Source organism: Engraulis encrasicolus, chromosome 11, assembly GCF_034702125.1.
Source record: "Engraulis encrasicolus isolate BLACKSEA-1 chromosome 11, IST_EnEncr_1.0, whole genome shotgun sequence".
In the NCBI taxonomy this organism is placed as follows: domain Eukaryota; kingdom Metazoa; phylum Chordata; class Actinopteri; order Clupeiformes; family Engraulidae; genus Engraulis; species Engraulis encrasicolus.
In genome coordinates this window covers 10,266,204-10,283,703 of record NC_085867.1, presented here as the reverse complement: position 1 = coordinate 10,283,703, position 17,500 = coordinate 10,266,204, and the positions used below count along the sequence as shown (strand labels likewise).

The window sequence follows — 17,500 nt, the reverse complement described above, 5'->3', positions numbered from 1 at the left end:
ACTTTAAAGTCCTTTATGAACGCGTCGTGGATATTGGGTTGCTGCGCATGTTTCAAAATGAACACTTGCCTCAGTGTCGGAGCTGTTCATTCCCCTCTCTGAGGAATGTTGCAAATGCGCTGACTGAGACTGGAAGAATCTCTATTCTTCTCGCTGATTCTTTGCCGAGGCTTGTAAGCAACGCACGGGAGCACTTTTTTTCCAACCAGAACTGCACTGAAACTTAAAACTAGACTGCCTGTGCAGTCGCCTTAGACTGCTTAAGGTATATCCCCGAAACGCAACGCTTCCAGTCCCCCATCATTCCTACCACTCCCGTCCACCTTTTCATAAACGTATATGATAAATACAAAATATTAAAGAAATATATTTAATATCTATACATAGATCAATGACGTGCATAGGCTTAAAACCAAATGACTCTTGTGAAAATGAAGCAAAAAATGGGGCAAATGGTAACACTGTTTTAATGGTTCACTATTACAGTGAATATACCACATTAGGTACAGTGTAATAACCATTGTAACAATATTTAATACCATGTAATACCAGTGTAACACCATGTACCAATTTTGTACTACATCGTGTATTTTTGTGTAAGTGGTATTACATGGTATTGCATATTGCTACACTGGTATTACACTAGTATTACATGGTATTAAATATTGTTACACTGTACCTAATATGGTAGATTCACTGAGATGGTGAACTGTTAAAATAAGGTAGTACCGGGCAAATCAATCAATCCACCCAGTCAGAAGTTATGGGCCAAATAAAAATTCCGCCATTTTGAAACTGTTGACCTCCAAACTCAAATCAGTTCATGAACCTACCCTAGAGCATTAACACACCAAATCTGGGACAAATCCATCCGACTGGTCAGAAGTTATGAGCCAAACAAAAAATCGGCCATCTTGAATTCAGCCATCTTGAGAGTGTTGGCCTCCAAACTCGAATAAGTTCATGAACCTACCCTAGAGCATTCACCCAAAAAATCTGGGACAAATCCAAACATCCGTTCAAAAGTTATCGCGTTAACACGAAAGACCTTACGCGGCGGCGGACGCGGACACGGACGCAAAACCATTACATCCCCGACGCGCCGCGTTTCGGGGATATAATTACACCAACATTTAAGCGTCATTGCGCTGCGTTGGCCTATAACGCGCCTATCAGTATCTAGGTTGCGTTCGGATCGTAAGGCAGTGACTCGATGACTCCCCTCCTACATGAACAGGTCTCTGATCAGACAGTTGAAGTTAGATGATGAGGCGTTCGTTTCGAACAGTACTAACTAGTGCGCTGCCCTGCGCATTTGATCTTACGGCGATTCCATGGCGGGAGTTACGTTCATCACGTTAGCGCTTAGCTTACGCATGCTATTTGAACGGTGAATGACCGCCAGACGGCGAAATCATAAAATAGGCTATAAATAGATCTAGAGACGGCATATTTAGATACTACAATGTTGATTTATCTCTTCAATTCTCACATCTGTGTACATAAGTGTCAGAATAAAGAACATTATAAGGTGGTAGCTTGGGTAGTAGCCATGTTTGTTTTTGAGGTTTCTGGTTGAGAGGGAGGTGGCGCACAGCATTTTGGGTACAAAGGCAGCGAAGTCAGTATCTGATGGTGCCCTCAAATTTCACCGTTACGCCCACAAATGCAGTCAACTGCCAAGGGAGGAAATAAAAATTTTTTTCGTTTCGATCCACACTTCATGACTCGATGTCCAGTTAGTTCACTGGAAGGACAGCTGCCTTCCCTGTTTCGAACGGACTCCTAGTCTTTAGGCTACGGTAGAGAAAGGGAGAGAGGGAAAACAAAACATCACGCAAATAACTTACCATAACTTATCGGGGCCAGAAAAGTGATCGTTCTTCTAAAAAGTTATGGTACTGTTTATCGACTTATTGAATATCGTGACAGGCTTAGCGGCACCCATGTGCGCATGCATACAGTCACCCGCACGCACACATGCACGCACGCAAACACACAGACCCAGAAACACACACACATGCATGCACACACACACACACACACACACACACACACACACACACACACACACACACACACACACACACACACACACACTCACACACACACATAAACAGACACACAAACACACGCACGCACACACACACACATACCAGTGTGAGCTATAAATGGAAACCATTTGCCGCCACTATGAAGGATGTTCTCCTTTCCATTTCCTCAAGCTCCACTCCAGGAGTCCATGATACCATACCAGATATTTAGAGAATGTGTGTGTGTGTGTGTGTGTGTGTGTGTGTGTGTGTGTGTGTGTGTGTGTGTGTGTGTGTGTGTGTGTGTGTGTGTGTGTGTGTGTGTGTGTGTGTGCATGTGTGTGTGTGTGTGTGCATGTGTGTGTGTGGGTGTGCATGCGTGCGTGCATGTGTGTGTGTGTGTGTGTGTGTGTGTGTGTGTGTGTGTGTGTGTGTGTGTGTGTGTGTGTGTGTGTGTGCGTGTGCATGGACCCACACTTCACTCAAAAGTTCTTTGGGGGTCAAATGGGGGTCGGAGGCCAAGCATGGTGAGTTTGCACATTTGATTAAATAAAACCACCGAAAAAAGGAGGCAAACACTGTGGTACACTGCACTGTATACCCCTTTTCTCACACAGTTCCTAAATCATTGATCAGCTTCCCATCGTGACAAATGTAACTCTACTCATCTAAAACTTCCTGGACTAGCGTGGTTATGCCTGTGGACTAGCGTGGCTATGCCTATGGACTAGCGTGGCTATGCCTGTGGACTAGCGTGGTTATGCCTGTGGACTAGCGTTATTATGCCTGTGGACTAGCGTTATTATGCCTGTGGACTAGCGTGGTTATGCCTGTGGACTAGCGTTATTATGCCTGTGGACTAGCGTGGTTATGCCTGTGGACTAGCGTGGTTATGCCTGTGGACTAGCGTTATTATGCCTGTGGACTAGCGTGGTTATGCCTGTGGACTAGCGTGGTTATGCCTGTGGACTAGCGTGGTTATGCCTGTGGACTAGCGTGATTGTACCTGTGGACTAGCGTGGTTATGCCTGTGGATTAGCGTGGTTATGCCTGTGAACTAGCGTGGTTATGCCTGTGGACTAGCGTTATTATGCCTGTGGACTAGCGTGGTTATGCCTGTGGACTAGCATGATTGTACCTGTATACTAGCGTGGCTATGCCTGTGGACCCTGTATTTTCACGCACATCTGTAACTGATTATGGCCTCTTTTGTACATCACTTCTGATGCCTGCACAGTAAAAAAAAAAAACCTGAAGTGTTAATTCAACACTTAGCCTCATAATGCACACTCTTCCCCCAGTGGAACACTTTAAAACTCATTGAAAAGTTAAACTACCATAGTACTACCCTACTATGACACAACACAGGGCGTTTAGTAATGCACTACGACTTGGTCATTGTAAACCCTGGGCCCAAGACAACTGTCCCCTTTGACTCCCCCATCGTTCTTGCTTCCTTGCTTCCTTCCGAGGGCCAGGTCTTGATAATCCCCACGTGTGTTCAGTAACCTCACGCTACAATGAACATGCTTTCATGGCAGCGGTATGCTAACGCTACCATGACATAATTGTATTGTATTGTGTCTCCTCTTATTTAGATGCAAAAACAGGAAGGACCATAGCTGACCCTCACACACCAGCGACTCCTGTTGAAGCCGCGCGGCGCTACCCTGTACTCCTACTCAGCAGCAGGTGTTCAAGTAATGAGTCTGATTACTGAGGAGAAATAAACATATGGTGCCACACACACACACACACGCATGTGTACACACATGCATACACACACGTGCACACACACTCACACACACACACACACACACACACGCACACGCACACACACACACACACACACACACACGCACACATACACACGCACACACATGCGGGCCACATCATACAACAAGCCGCATAGCATGCCGAATCCCCAAATGAAAGGAACATTCAATCAGTCAGTCGTTAGGCAGGCCTCCCTGATCACAGAGAGTACTCTCTCTCTCTCTCTCCCTCTCGCTCTCTCCCTTTCTCTCCCTCTATCTCTCTCTCCCTATCTTTCTCTCTCTCTTTCTCTCTCGTTCTTTCTCTTGCTCTCTCTCTCTTGTTCTGTCTCTCCCTCTCTCTCTCTTGTTATTTCTCTCCCTTTCTATCTCACTCCCTCTCTCTCTCTCTCTTATTCTTTCTCTCTCTCCCTTTCTCTCTTTCTCTCGTTCTTTCCCTCGCTCTCTTTCTCTCTCTTGCTCTTGCTCTTGCTCTCTCTCTCTCTCTCTCTCTCTCTCCCTCTCTCTCTCCCTCTACCTTTCTCTCTCTCTCTCTCTCTCTCTACCTTTCTCTCTCTCTCTCTCTCTCTCTGTCTCTGTCTCTCTCTTTGTACTACGAAAAAAGGCGGCATGGTTCATGCATGCAAATCACTTGCTTCAATACATGCAAATCATTTACATTAATCAATAAAATCAGCCACTGCAAGACGAGGCAATTTGGCGTAGGTTAGTCTGGCTGTTGCACCATATTGCAGCACTCTAGAAGCAGCTTGCTCTTGTAAACAGGAACACAGAGGTAACACTAAATAATAATGGGTGCATAAAAACCATTATATAGACCTAGCTAATAATCAAGTGATGATGAACAAAACAAAACATAAACAAATGTCTTCATTATTTACTTATTTGTATTAATTCTTAATAAAATATCAACAAGTAATATGTTCAATATCATAAAAATCATTAGTTAATTATTTACTAAGTATTTGTCGTGCTTTTTGTGCATCCATTATTAAAAAGTGTTACCAACACAGGTACACAGGAGTTAATAAGAGGTGGGATAAAAGAAGGAGTCTATCGAATACTTAAGTATACTGCCTGACCAAACGAGTAGCAAGTCAGAAATACTGAATCACATTACGTGTATGTACGAGCAATTTATGTTACTCATTGGTACCATATGATCCCGGACCAGGAAGGGGTGAGAAAAAGCAGCGTTACAGGTCTGACATAAACAATTAGTCATAACATTAAACAACTCTGACTGAAAACAATCTGACACAGTTGGCTACCAAACATGCATCATAAGAGATTCATAAAAATGATGATGATGATGATGATGATGATGATGAAGAAGATGATGATGATGATGATGATGATGTGATCATTGCCATCACTGCTTTCATCATAATCAACATCATTACAGCTGAATATGTGAGCACAACTCATGTACGATGCAGCTCAGAGTGCTTCAGCAGTTTGACAGGAGAGACATGGCCAAGTGTTCATTTCATGGTCATTCAGGCTTACCCCTTGGCCCTACCCCTTACCCCTCCCCGTCCGTTTTGTGTAGGGGTAGGGGTATCCCAATAGTTGTTAAGGCAGAGGGGTAGGGGTAAGGGGGAGGGCTTTGTAGCCCTCAAAAAGGAGGAGTTGGGACAGGCAGACTCCGTTTGGAGGGGTAAGGGGTAGGGGCAAGGGGGAGCGGTAGGGGTAAAAAAAAAATGTAAATGGGATTGAGCCTAAAGGTCAGATTAGACTTCTGCAACTGCGCTCGTCAAAACTCGCGTGGGAGTGGCCACGAACCAATATTGTATTTATGCATCTGCGAGTTCTGCGAGGTCCGAGGTCTCGTCGCGAGCCACATTTGAAATTTACTACATTGTAAGCACTGCGGTCATTATTAAGCAATGTTGCTTTCTATCCCGGTTAGCTATTTTCACACAAATTGCAAAGGCAATGCACTGGTATCATTATTTGACATACACAGTCTGTTTTCACGAGCAGTTGATTTTGCCGATGTGTGTTTACATTCGGTGGAGGAACGGTAGTAAAACCGCAGGCATTGTGCCACGAGTGTTCAACTGATGCATTGTTTGTTACTTAGCTTGTAGCTTCGTTTATTTACACACATTTACACACAAGGCATTAATAAAGTTTTTAACAGAATACAGCTCTGCTCTCGCAAACTACTGGCATTGCGCTGCCACAAGAACAGAACAAGGAAGTAGCGAGACGACCAATCATAGCGCCCATTTGTCTGCGTACTCCGCGTCCGTCCGACGGATAGTTAGAATTTTTTCGAGGCGCTCGACGACAGGCACAGAGCCTCTGAGAGGGGGGCGTGGACTCGCATAGACAGAAAACGGACGGACGCAGATTCTATGCGTCCGAAGCATAAATCTAGCTTAAGTGTGTCCTGTGGTGGTCACCCCCTGATCCAATCCCACCTCATGGCTCACTTCACCCACTCACTTCCTGTCTCCGTCTCCATATGACGACAGCAAAACATTACCTCAGATAGCAATGGCGAACACAACAAATGCAAAATAGTATCCAGTGTCTCTCCTGAGCTCTTAGTCCCTTAATGACTACTTAGAATACCTAGAATTGGATGGTGGTGATAAGTATTCATGAAAAAAATAACATTTGTGAAAGGGCAGCATGAATCCTGGAAATAAACTATAACAATATTACACAGTGCGTCTTTAAAAGAGCTTATGGATGTGCAGTTCCATAGAATACAAACATGTTTTGGTCAAGCAATTTGAGAGATTACATTCACAACACAAAGTATTTTCAGGGGACCTATAGCCAACGTGGTGGGTGTTTCTTGTCAAGGTGAGTGCACCTTAACAACAAAATGCTGCCTTTTACTGGAGTGTATTTGTCATGACATGTGTGGAGGTGTGTGGTTTGTAACACACAGCTGTTTTCTCTCGTCAGGTAATTGTGCACCTCCTCCTCCTCCTTCAGAGAGTAAAACACACAAACACACCACAGCCACTGGATGACAGTCATCTCATCTCACCTCACCCTCCGCCCAACCCAACCGCTTTGTGTTACGGTAAATTAAACATAGAATGACGGAGGATGACAAGTTGTAATCAACTAAGACAGGCACAGAAACACAGACCACAGAAATGTCGTCAAACACAGATGCTGTCTCGAAAGCATTTCACTGCTGTGCCATGGCAATACATGGGTTCTAAATGTTTGTTTTAACCTGGTTGCGCGAAACTAGCTGCGCAAAACTCAACCTCTGATTGTTGGAAAGCGCTGTCGGTCAAAAACTTAGCTCACATGGTTGGCTGCCAGTGTCTTGCCCCTCCTCATAACACCGTGTTTACAAAAAAAATCCATCTATAACACATGAAACAATGAAATGGAGGACATGCTCTAGTCTACATCTTCTCATGACAATTCAGACAGAAAATGTGTTTGGATTTGAGGTATAGTAGGCTATTACATAACAGGCAGGTAGAGAGAGGATATTCTGTACACTTTGCATTTTGTATTTAAAAAATGCTGTTAATATATGCTGTCCCTGTGTTGAATAAATAAACTTGAAACTTGCAACACTTACAAGGCCAATGGCTGTACTACAGATTGAGCTGTTTTGAGAGGAGCAATTAAAAAGACATAACAGGTAACACATTGGAAACCTTAGTAACATTGGTAACATTAGTAACATTGTTAACACTGTAACACATTAACACACAACACAGCTAAAGCCGCTTCCACATCTGTCCAATTCGACCAGACTTTCTAACTACGACTAGTAAGTTGTCTGTCTGAACCCAGGCTCCGCTCTCGCAGTGATGCAACACCTTCGGCTCAGCTACACTCACTCAGGCAATTTGCTTGTTCAGGTACTTTCGGGTTCCTTCCACAGCGGGAAACTGCACCCACTTTGTCGGGAAGCAGTCAACTTTGAGCTGGGTAGAGGCGTGTTCAAGGCAGTGACATGGTTTAAGCAGAGACGTTCTATTGGGACTAAGAAATGTTTGGTTTAAACTTTGGCTCAGCCTGTTCTGCCCTCGCCCAAGAGAAAACCAAGGGAGGTGGGTCAACCATGCCGTTTGAGAATGCTAGTTGCTATGCTCTTGGTCAGACCACCTCTCGAAGAGATTTGAAAGTCATGATAATCAGGCTAGTTTTTCTGCTCCTTTCGGTCTTGATCGGACACAGTTTGCTCCCCGAACACACCGTGCCAACTTCACCCACAATAGACACTCCCCTGGGCAGCACCGGAGGGATTTTGTTGTAGTAACTTCCGCGTTTGAGAGCTCGCGGTTCGGCTGGCCCTGCTGTAATTGTTTTCATGTTTTCACAAAGTGAACTCTCTTCTTTTCATGAGTAGCCAGCCTTGATAGTAGACGCACTACGAATGACTCTAAATAGGCTATAGCCCACCATGCCCATGGGCAAAGCCCCCCTGCCATTTATAATTTGTCCATCAAGACATTCTAGCTGTATCTTGCTCACAAAACACTATGACTTTCACGATTTCATTACTTCACTGTAGCTTGGACTTCATTTCTCTCACTGCGACCTAGTTTTCTAAACAAACACAGTGCATGTCGTATTGAAACTCAAGTAGACATGACTTTGCTAGCCCTTCCACCTCCTGCTTGCAGTTAACAATCAGAGTCCGGCTCTACCACTGACGCTCTCCACAACCCAACTGAGCATGCTCAAAGTCTCCCGACGGCGACCCATGATCACCAATGTCCTCCAACTCCCCCCGACGCACGGAAACACACCGAGCCAACTCTGACCCAACTGCCCCCAACGCACGACAATAACCGACCATCGGGTTCATTTATTAAAAGCGACTTACAACTATTATTTTTTCAGGGTATTGGATACAGTCCCTGTAGCAATGTGGGGTTAGGTGCCTTGCTCAAGGGCACTTCAGCCATGGATGGAGATGTAGGGAGAGGTCAGGGGGGGATTTGAACCGGCAACCCCTAGATTGAAAGACCAAATCTCTAACCACTAGGCCATGGCTGCCCCTTACATTCAGACTGGAATACAATAATGTGCAGTCAGCTAACCCAGCCTTATTAGCAAGTGTTGCTAGAGATAATGCATTGGGACTGGTAAGTGTTTCTGTTGTGAAAAAGCAGCTGCCTTTTCACTGTAGTTAATTGCACTAGTGTTACTCGAGAGAAACGTCTGTGCGTGTGTGTGTGTGTGTGTGTTATGGGGTTCGTTACTCGAGAGAGGATGGCATGTCAGAAGTGTGAAACACAGTTTTCTACTCACCCAGGATGGTGTGTGTGTGTGTGTGTGTGTGTGTGTGTGTGTGTGTGTGTGTGTGTGTGTGTGTGTGTGTGTGTGTGTGTGTGTTTGTGTGTGTGTGTGTGTGTGTGTCTGTGTCTGTGTCTGTGTCTGTGTCTGTGTGTCTGCGTGCCTGCATGAGTGTTTGAGTGTGTGTTTGAGTTTGTGTGTACGTGCATGTGTGTATGTGTGATGTGCCCACTTACATGTGTGTGTATCAGAGAGAGAGAGAGAGAGAGAGAGAGAGAGAGAGAGAGAGAGAGAGAGCTCTGGCAAGTGCAAAGGCAGTGAGAGATTACCGCCAATTGGTCTGGCCAACGTCTCATATGTGTGAGTGTGACGACGTTATTGTATCAGGGGCACACACGCTTTTGAGTGGAGTGTGGGTCCATGCACACGCACACACACATGCACGCACGCATACACGCACACACACACACGCATGCANACACGCACGCACACACACACACACACACACACGCACGCACACACGCACACACACACACACAAACACACACACACGACAAGGAACATTCTAATTGTTAATGATACTAGGTGAAAACGAGCACACACACAAACACGCGCGCGCGCACACACACAGATTCCCCGTGGCTGGAAGAGGAACTATCACCTGCATGTGCACCTGCATGTCTTCCTGTTCTGTCTCCTCTACTTACAGTACTTCCCATCTCATTCTCTCTCTCTCTCTCTCTCTCCCTCTCGCTCTCTCTCTCTCTCTCTCTCTCTCTCTCTCTCTTTCTCTCTCAGCAGGTTTTTCTGGAGGAGCACTAGACAGCATAGTGCGAGCGTCAGGGCTGGATTGGCATACCGGGCATTACCCATTGGGCCCCGCACCCCGTGTGCCCTTATTTTTTTTAAAGGCCGGTCCAGCCCTGCTCGTGGGACCCTATTTTCAGAAAATGTTCAGAAAATTTTCTGAATTAAAAAAAAATGTTTTTTAAATCCCTGAAAATAGGGGCCCACAAGCGTGCGTGACCCACCGATGAGTCAGTTCTGCGCCGCTTATTATGAGGATGGAGGGGGGCTTTAATCCAAAACTGCCTGGGCCCCATTTCTCCCCCAGTCAAGCATAGTGCAAGCATTGCCTCTGGTCTGCTCACCACGCTTCCCTGTCAGCTTCCTTCTACATGAGAGCTCAGTTATGGTATATGACATGTCTCCCTGCCCCCACCTCTACCGCAGCACAGCGCAGCACCATCTCTCTCTCTCTCTCTCTCTCTCTCTCTCTCTCTCAATCTCCCCTGCCCCCACCTCTACCGCAGCGCAGCGCAGCACCATCTCTCTCTCTCTCTCTCTCTCTCTCTCTCTCTCTCTCTCTCTCTCTCTCTCTCTCTCTCTCTCTCTCTCTCTCTCTTTCTCTCTCTCTCTCTCTCTCTCTCTCTCTCTCTCTCTCTCAATCTCCCCTTCCCCCACCACTCTATGTGTGTGCATGTGTTCTCTCTTTCTCCAACCCAATCCCCTTTTTCTCTTTCCACCCACATACCCTCTCCTCCCCTTTCTCTTCCTCTCCTCTCTTTTCACTCTCCTCCACTCCTGTCCTCTCTTCTCCTGTCTCTTCCTCTCCCCTCCTCTCCTCTCCTTTCCTTTCCTTTCCTCCTCTCCTCTCTGCTCCTCTCCTCTCCTCAACTCCTCTCTTCTCATCTCCTCTCCTCTCCCGTCTCTTCCTCTCCCCTCCTCTCCTCTCCTCCCCCCCCTCTCCTTTCCTCCTCTCATATCCTCTTCTCACCTCTCCTTTCTTCCTCTCCTCTCCTCTCCTCTCCTGTTTCTTCCTCTCCTCCTCTTGTGGTCTCTTATCTGCCTTTAGCTCCTAATGTTTCAGCCGTCACCCCCCCCCCCCCCCCCCCTCTCTCTCTCTCTCTCTCTCTCTCTCTCTCTCTCTCTCTGGATGTATGAGGGGGTTAAGACTGCAGTGAAAGTGCCTAGCGAGTCTGTTCTGCAAACATGCTTAAGGCCACTTTCAGAGATGACCAGGGGGACCAAAAAGCACTCCAATACAATTCATGCTCTCATCTTTCTCCTTTCCTTCCCTTTCCTTCCCTTCCCTTCCCTTCCCTTCCCTTTCCTTCTCTCTCTCTCTCTCGCTCTCTCTCTCTCTCTCTCTCTCTCTCTCTCTCTCTCTCTCTCTCTCTCTCTCTCTCTCTCTCTCTCTCTCTCTCTCTCTCTCTCTCTCTCTCTCTCTCTTCTTGTCTTACTGTAAATCCTTTTTCCCCCTTTGGCAGCATCAGCCTAATACAGGTTAAGCGTTTAAACAAGCATACAGAAATAATGTCTCAACCAGCCTCCACCAGAAATATATTCACTTCTGTTGAGAAGCCATAAATTCACACACACACACACACACACACACACACACACACACACACACACACACACACACACACACACACACACACACACACACACACACACACACACACACACAAACATACACACACTTGACTGGGCCTCACGCTCTGTGTGTGTGTGTGTGTGTGTGTGTGTGTGTGTGTGTGTGTGTGTGTGTGTGTGTGTGTGTGTGTGTGTGTGTTTGTGTGTGTGTGTGTGTGTGTGCTGGACCTCCATCTGTTGTGACTGATACACAGCGTGTGTCGTATGACTCAGCCATAGCTAATCTCACACCCTCCACTCCGACACTCCGGTCCTCCACCAAGTGTTGCCAGATTGGGCGGTATCCCGCTATATTGGGATGCTTAGGATGAGCGTCTGCAAGTAGGGGTGTAAATCACAGCCTTCATGACGATACGATACGATATCGATTTCTTAAATCAGGGATTCGATTTTTTTTCGATCCTTAAGAAATCCCCACGATACGATGCGATTCGGTTCGATTCGATTTTTTCCAATTACTTTTCCACTACTATTGTGTTATGGAGCTAGGGCATTGCACATAGGGCCAGTGATTCGATTCTTTTCGATTCTTAAGAATGCCCCCACGATACGATGCGATTTGATTAAATCGCCGGCCGATACTTCCGATACATCGATATATTTCGATTTTATTTACATCCCTATCTGCAAGTCAAAAAAAGGCATTTGAGCGTTTTTTTCTGCCAACGTATGGGCATAGAATTCAATAGCAAAATGAGTTCTTATTGGGCGGGATTTAGTGATTTAGATTCCAGGCGGGTTTTGAGCATTTTTGAAAAAGAGAGATGGGGGAGTGCTGCCATGGGTCTCAATCAAGGATACATCGATATATATATCGGTATCGGTATCGGGCCGATATTTGCATTTTTCAAGTGTATCGGTATCGACCGATACGCGTGTGGTTTTGCCCGATACGCAATATTTTTTTTTTTATGTCATTCAGGTTTTTTTAAAAGCACCAAGACACTTTATTTTTGTATTACTTGATTGTTAGACATTACTTGATTGTTAGAGTGGGTGTTTAAATGTTACAAGTTCTACCTCAATTTGATAATGTTAAAGGAATGTTTATTTTTAACTTGAGACCTGGAATATTTGTCATTTTTTAACTTTTCTTTTAACCCATATCGGCCCCAAATATAGGGTATCGGAAATCGGGTATCGGCCAAGGTTGATGAAAAGAAAATCGGTATCGCATCGGCAATTAAAAAACCTGTATCGGTCGACCCCTAGGTAGTGCAGGTGCTCTTCAAGGGAAAAAGGGGCATCTGAAACGTCAAAGTAAAGGAGGATCCTGACTAGGCAACAGTGCTTTTGGGTTTTTATTTTTACCACACGCACCGACCGACTCCGATGAAGGTCTGACTGACCGAAATGTCAGCTTTCACATTAAAAACTTGACAGTAATTGTAGCAGTGTTGCGCTTCTATAGTTTTCAAGTGATTTCCATTGAGATAGCTGCACTTGCAAACAAAGATTCAAGGTGTGCAGGCCATCTCCTCCATTTTATTAAAAATAAAAACTCAACAGTAGTGTTGCCTCGGGACCTCCCTTTACTCCCTTTAGTTTTGGAGCATATTTTGTCTCATCTGGCAACCCGTCCTCCGCCTTCCCACAAGCCCCTGCTGCTGTGCCATGCAGGAAGGGGAATATGGAGATGCCGCATGGCCACTTCCTCTCCACGGGGGTTATCAGAGGGGACAGGCCTGCCTGCCTGGAGACACACACACAAGCACACGCACAGGCATGAGCACACACACACGCCAACACACACGCAGACACACACGCAGACACACACACAGGCGTGAGCACACACGCACACACACACACACACACACACACACACACACACACACACACACACACACACACACACACACACACACACACACACAAATAACGTGCATGCATGCGACAGGTTGCGTGCATGAATGCATGCAAACACACACGCACGCATGCATACTAACATCCACACACACACACACACACACACACACACACACACACACACACACACACACACACACACACACACACACACACACACACACACACACACACACACTCACCCTTTTTAACACCACCATCACTTGACCACATAATTGCATGTGGTGAAGGCTGCCTATCGTCTTACAGTGCTGCACCAAATTACTATACACACTAGTCACCAGACACTACCATAGCATCCCCCCCCCACACACACACACACACACACACACACACACACACACACATAGTCAGGGTAGTCATGCATAAGCGGTTAGGGCATCAGACTTGTAGCCCAAAGGTTGCCGGTTTGACTCCCGACCCGCCAGGTTGGTGGGGGGATTAATTAACCAGTGCTCTCCCCCATCCTCCTCCATGACTGAGGTACCCTGAGCATGGTGCCGTCCCGCCGCACTGCTCCCTAGACGCGCCATTGAGGGCTGCCCCCTTGCACGGGTGAGGCATACAATGTAATTTCGTCTTGTGCAGTGAACACTTGTTGTGGAGTGCTGAGTCACAATCACAACGGGAGTTGGAGTTTCCCAGATGGGCTTTCACTTCACTACACAGGCCTGTTCCGGAAAAATGGGGAACTCCACCCACTTTGTCAGAAACCAATCAACTTGGAGCAGCTCCAATGGCCCTGGGTAGAGGCGTGCGCAAGGCAGTGACGTGTTTTAAGCAGAGACGTTCTATTGAGACTAAGAAAATGCTTGGTTTAAACTTCGGCACAGCCTTTTCTGGCCTCGACCAATAGCAAACCAAGGGAGGAGGGTCAACCTTGCCATTTGGGAATCGTTAATCAATATGCAAGGCGTCAGACCAAGTCTCAAAGATTTGACAGTCGATGATAATAATCAGGCAACTGGAGGTAGCACAGGTAGGCACTCTCTGTCTATCTGTCTGTCTGTCTGTTTGTTTGTTTGTCGATCTGTAAGTCTGTTCGTCTGTTTGTCTGTCCATGTACACGGTATGTTCACCGCAGATAGTATAGGTCAGTGGTTCTTAACCTGGGGTGCGGGCACCCCCTGGGGGTGCACCAGACTTTACAGGGGGTGCGTGGAATGTTGTTTGTGTTGAGGTTGTGACCAAAATTCAGCTTGGGAACATTATAATTAGGCCAAATCTAAACCTAATTAAAACACATTTTGGTCCCCATTTAAAGTCATTAACCCTATTCAGACTGGGCTTTTTTGGCATTCCCGGGACTGGGGGGGGGCTCTTTTGACCCCCCCCCTCATAACTCATGAACGGAATACAGTATCACTACGAAACTTGGAGGAGATGATCTACATATGGACATCTATGAATGACATCATTTTTTGTGTAATTATCTGGTATTATGACGTCATTATGACATCATTATCTTATTATGCCCAAAATATCGCCATAATGGATTTTCCAACAAATTTAGGTAATGCACTTAAATTTTAATGATTTTATGCTTCAAACCACTTAAATGCTCACAAAGTTGTCTGATGCTAATGGAAATAACAAAAAAATATGAAAAAATATGGCGTCATAGATATGGTAAAGTGATTTTTGGTCAGACATACCTATCAGAAAACCGTTGCCATGGCAACGGCAAAAATGATAAACCTAATCTTTCGGTACCTAACTGTAGCCAACTAAATGTTAGGAAAAGTCACAAAGTTTCGTAGTCATAGCTTAAGTCGTTAAGGAATTATACAACATCGAAGTTGGTGCGGGCACTTTTACCCCCCCCCCCTCCCCCCTCAGTCTGGATAGGGTTAAGCTTTTAATTAATATCTCAAGCAAAAATCATTGTGATTCATCACTAAAATCTTTTTTTAGTCCTTATACACGTTATACACGTTGGGATGGGGGTGCGCGGCCAGTCTTGTGAACAGGTAAGGGGGTGCGCTGAGAAAAAAAGGTTAAGAACCACTGGTATAGGTACAGTACTGTACATATCTCTGTATCAGTTAGCAGCCTATACTTATCTTTCTCTGTCTCTAAATCTATGTCTCTGTTTGTCTGTCGTCTGTTTCGTCATTTGTCTGTCTGTCCGTCCATCTCTCTGCCAAGTTCCCTCAGCAGGTACAACTTTGTGAATGAACAACATGTAGTTTCAATACTGCTACAATAGTTTGAAGCCTTCATTAACATACAACAACCTTTTGCTGGTGTTGAAAGAAAGTGGTGTGCGTGGGCGTGCATGTGGGTTTATCTGGAGTCAAAGTAATGAAATAATTGAATAATTAGAATATGATAATACAAGTAATTGTTTACAAGTACGGTAAATACCATTAAGTTGCAAATCCCTCGTATTATATGTGTTAGCTTAAGTATTAAAACACGTTAGAACATGATTCATTCAGTGCCAACAAACGCCGTAAATTTAAAAAAATGGAAAACAACCAAGCAATACATAAATAGGTAAACAGGATTTAAGACAACATCAATCATTTCTCATCTGCACTAAATTATAAGTCAAACACCCTATTGCCAAAACACAACAAATTCATTCTTCAATTTAACTGGCAATTTCATTTCCACGGCCACTTCCTAAGCGGCGGACAGCTAAAAAAAAATTTTTTTAAACTATACTCAATCACACAATACCTATAATTCACATACAGTAATTGTCTTATACCTACATTTACTTTCTAAGCGTGTAAGCGCAAGAGACCATTGGACAAACCCTTGGCTATTCCTGACCCCTCTAATTTAGGTTTCCATGGCAGCTGCACGGCCCATCTTGCCAACGGACAACCGAAAGGAACAACAGAAGCGTACAGAGACAAAAAAGAGAGAAAGAGAAAGATGGATGGCTAGAGATGTATGATGATGAAAAGATAAAAACACAGATACCATAACCGATAGAAAGAAGATTTGGGAGATATACAGTAAGCAGAGAAATATAATGAAACAGAAAGACAAAAAGACTACCAGATTGAGGAGACCATATGAGAGAGAGAGAGAGAGAGAGAGAGAGAGAGAGAGAGAGAGAGAGAGACAGAGACAGAGAGAGAGAGAGAGAGAGAGAGAGAGAGAAAGAGAGAGAGCGAGAGAGAGAGAGAGAGAGAGAGAGAGAGAGAGAGAGAGAGAGAGAGAGAGAAGGAGGGCCTCCTCCTGTCTCCTTTATCCTGTGGCTTTCCCCAGCTTTACAGCTTTACTGTTCTGTACTGAAAAGAGAGTGATGGAGGGCAGGACAGAGAGAAAGAAGAGAATAGAAAGAGGATGAGAGGGGGATACAGTGATGAGAGAAGAAAGAGAAGGAGAGGGAGATAAAGTGATGCGAGAATAAAGAGAAGGAGAGGGAGATAAAGTGAAGAAAACACAGAAGCCTACAGAGAAGTGTGTATGGAGGGTGAAAGAGAGATAGAAGAAGGGAAAAGTAGTGGTAAAAACAGGGAAAGGGATAGAGAAAGAAAGAAAGAAAGAAAGAAAGAAAGAAAGAAAGAAAGAAGGAAAGAAAGAAAGAAAGAAAGAAAGAAAGAAAGAAAGAAAGAAAGAAAGAAAGAAAGAAAGAAAGAAAGAAAGAGATCTTTAGAGAGAGAGAGAGAGAGAGAGAGAAGAAAGAAAAGGTAGTGGTAAAAACAGGGAGAGGGATAGAGAGGAATAGACAGAAAGAAAGGCAGAGAGAAAGCAAGAGGTCTTTGGAGAGGGTGTTTGTGTGTAAGGTATGTGGCCCTCACCAGTTCTACTGATCCGTAGTGCTTCCGACTGAACTCCCCTCTTCTGCAGCCCAGGTCTTCTGACGCAGAGCTGGAGAGCAAACACACACACACACACAAGTAAATATCAACAAGTAAACATACACACACACACAAGTAGATATCAACATGTAAACACACACACACACAGAAGTAAATATCAACGTGTAAACACATACACACAAGTGAATATCAATATGTAAACACACACACACACACACACACACACACACACACACACACACACACACACACACACACACACACACACACACACACACACACACACACACACACACACACACACACACACTAACACACAAGCAAGTAGGCAGTTGTGCGTGTGCGCTTGTAAGGGGTGAGTGGATGTGTA

The 17,500-nt window shown here is 45.1% G+C and overlaps 1 protein-coding gene across 1 annotated transcript in view; it reads right to left on the bottom strand.

Moving 5' to 3' along the window:
• The window catches only part of garnl3 (GTPase activating Rap/RanGAP domain like 3), a 146,707-nt gene that overhangs the window by 79,976 nt on the left and 49,231 nt on the right, over window positions 1-17,500 (bottom strand). Inside the window, exon 2 of the mRNA XM_063211173.1 lies at window positions 17,110-17,179. Within this exon, the coding sequence (XP_063067243.1) occupies window positions 17,110-17,179 (70 nt within the window). The remainder of the gene's footprint in view (window positions 1-17,109; window positions 17,180-17,500) is intronic.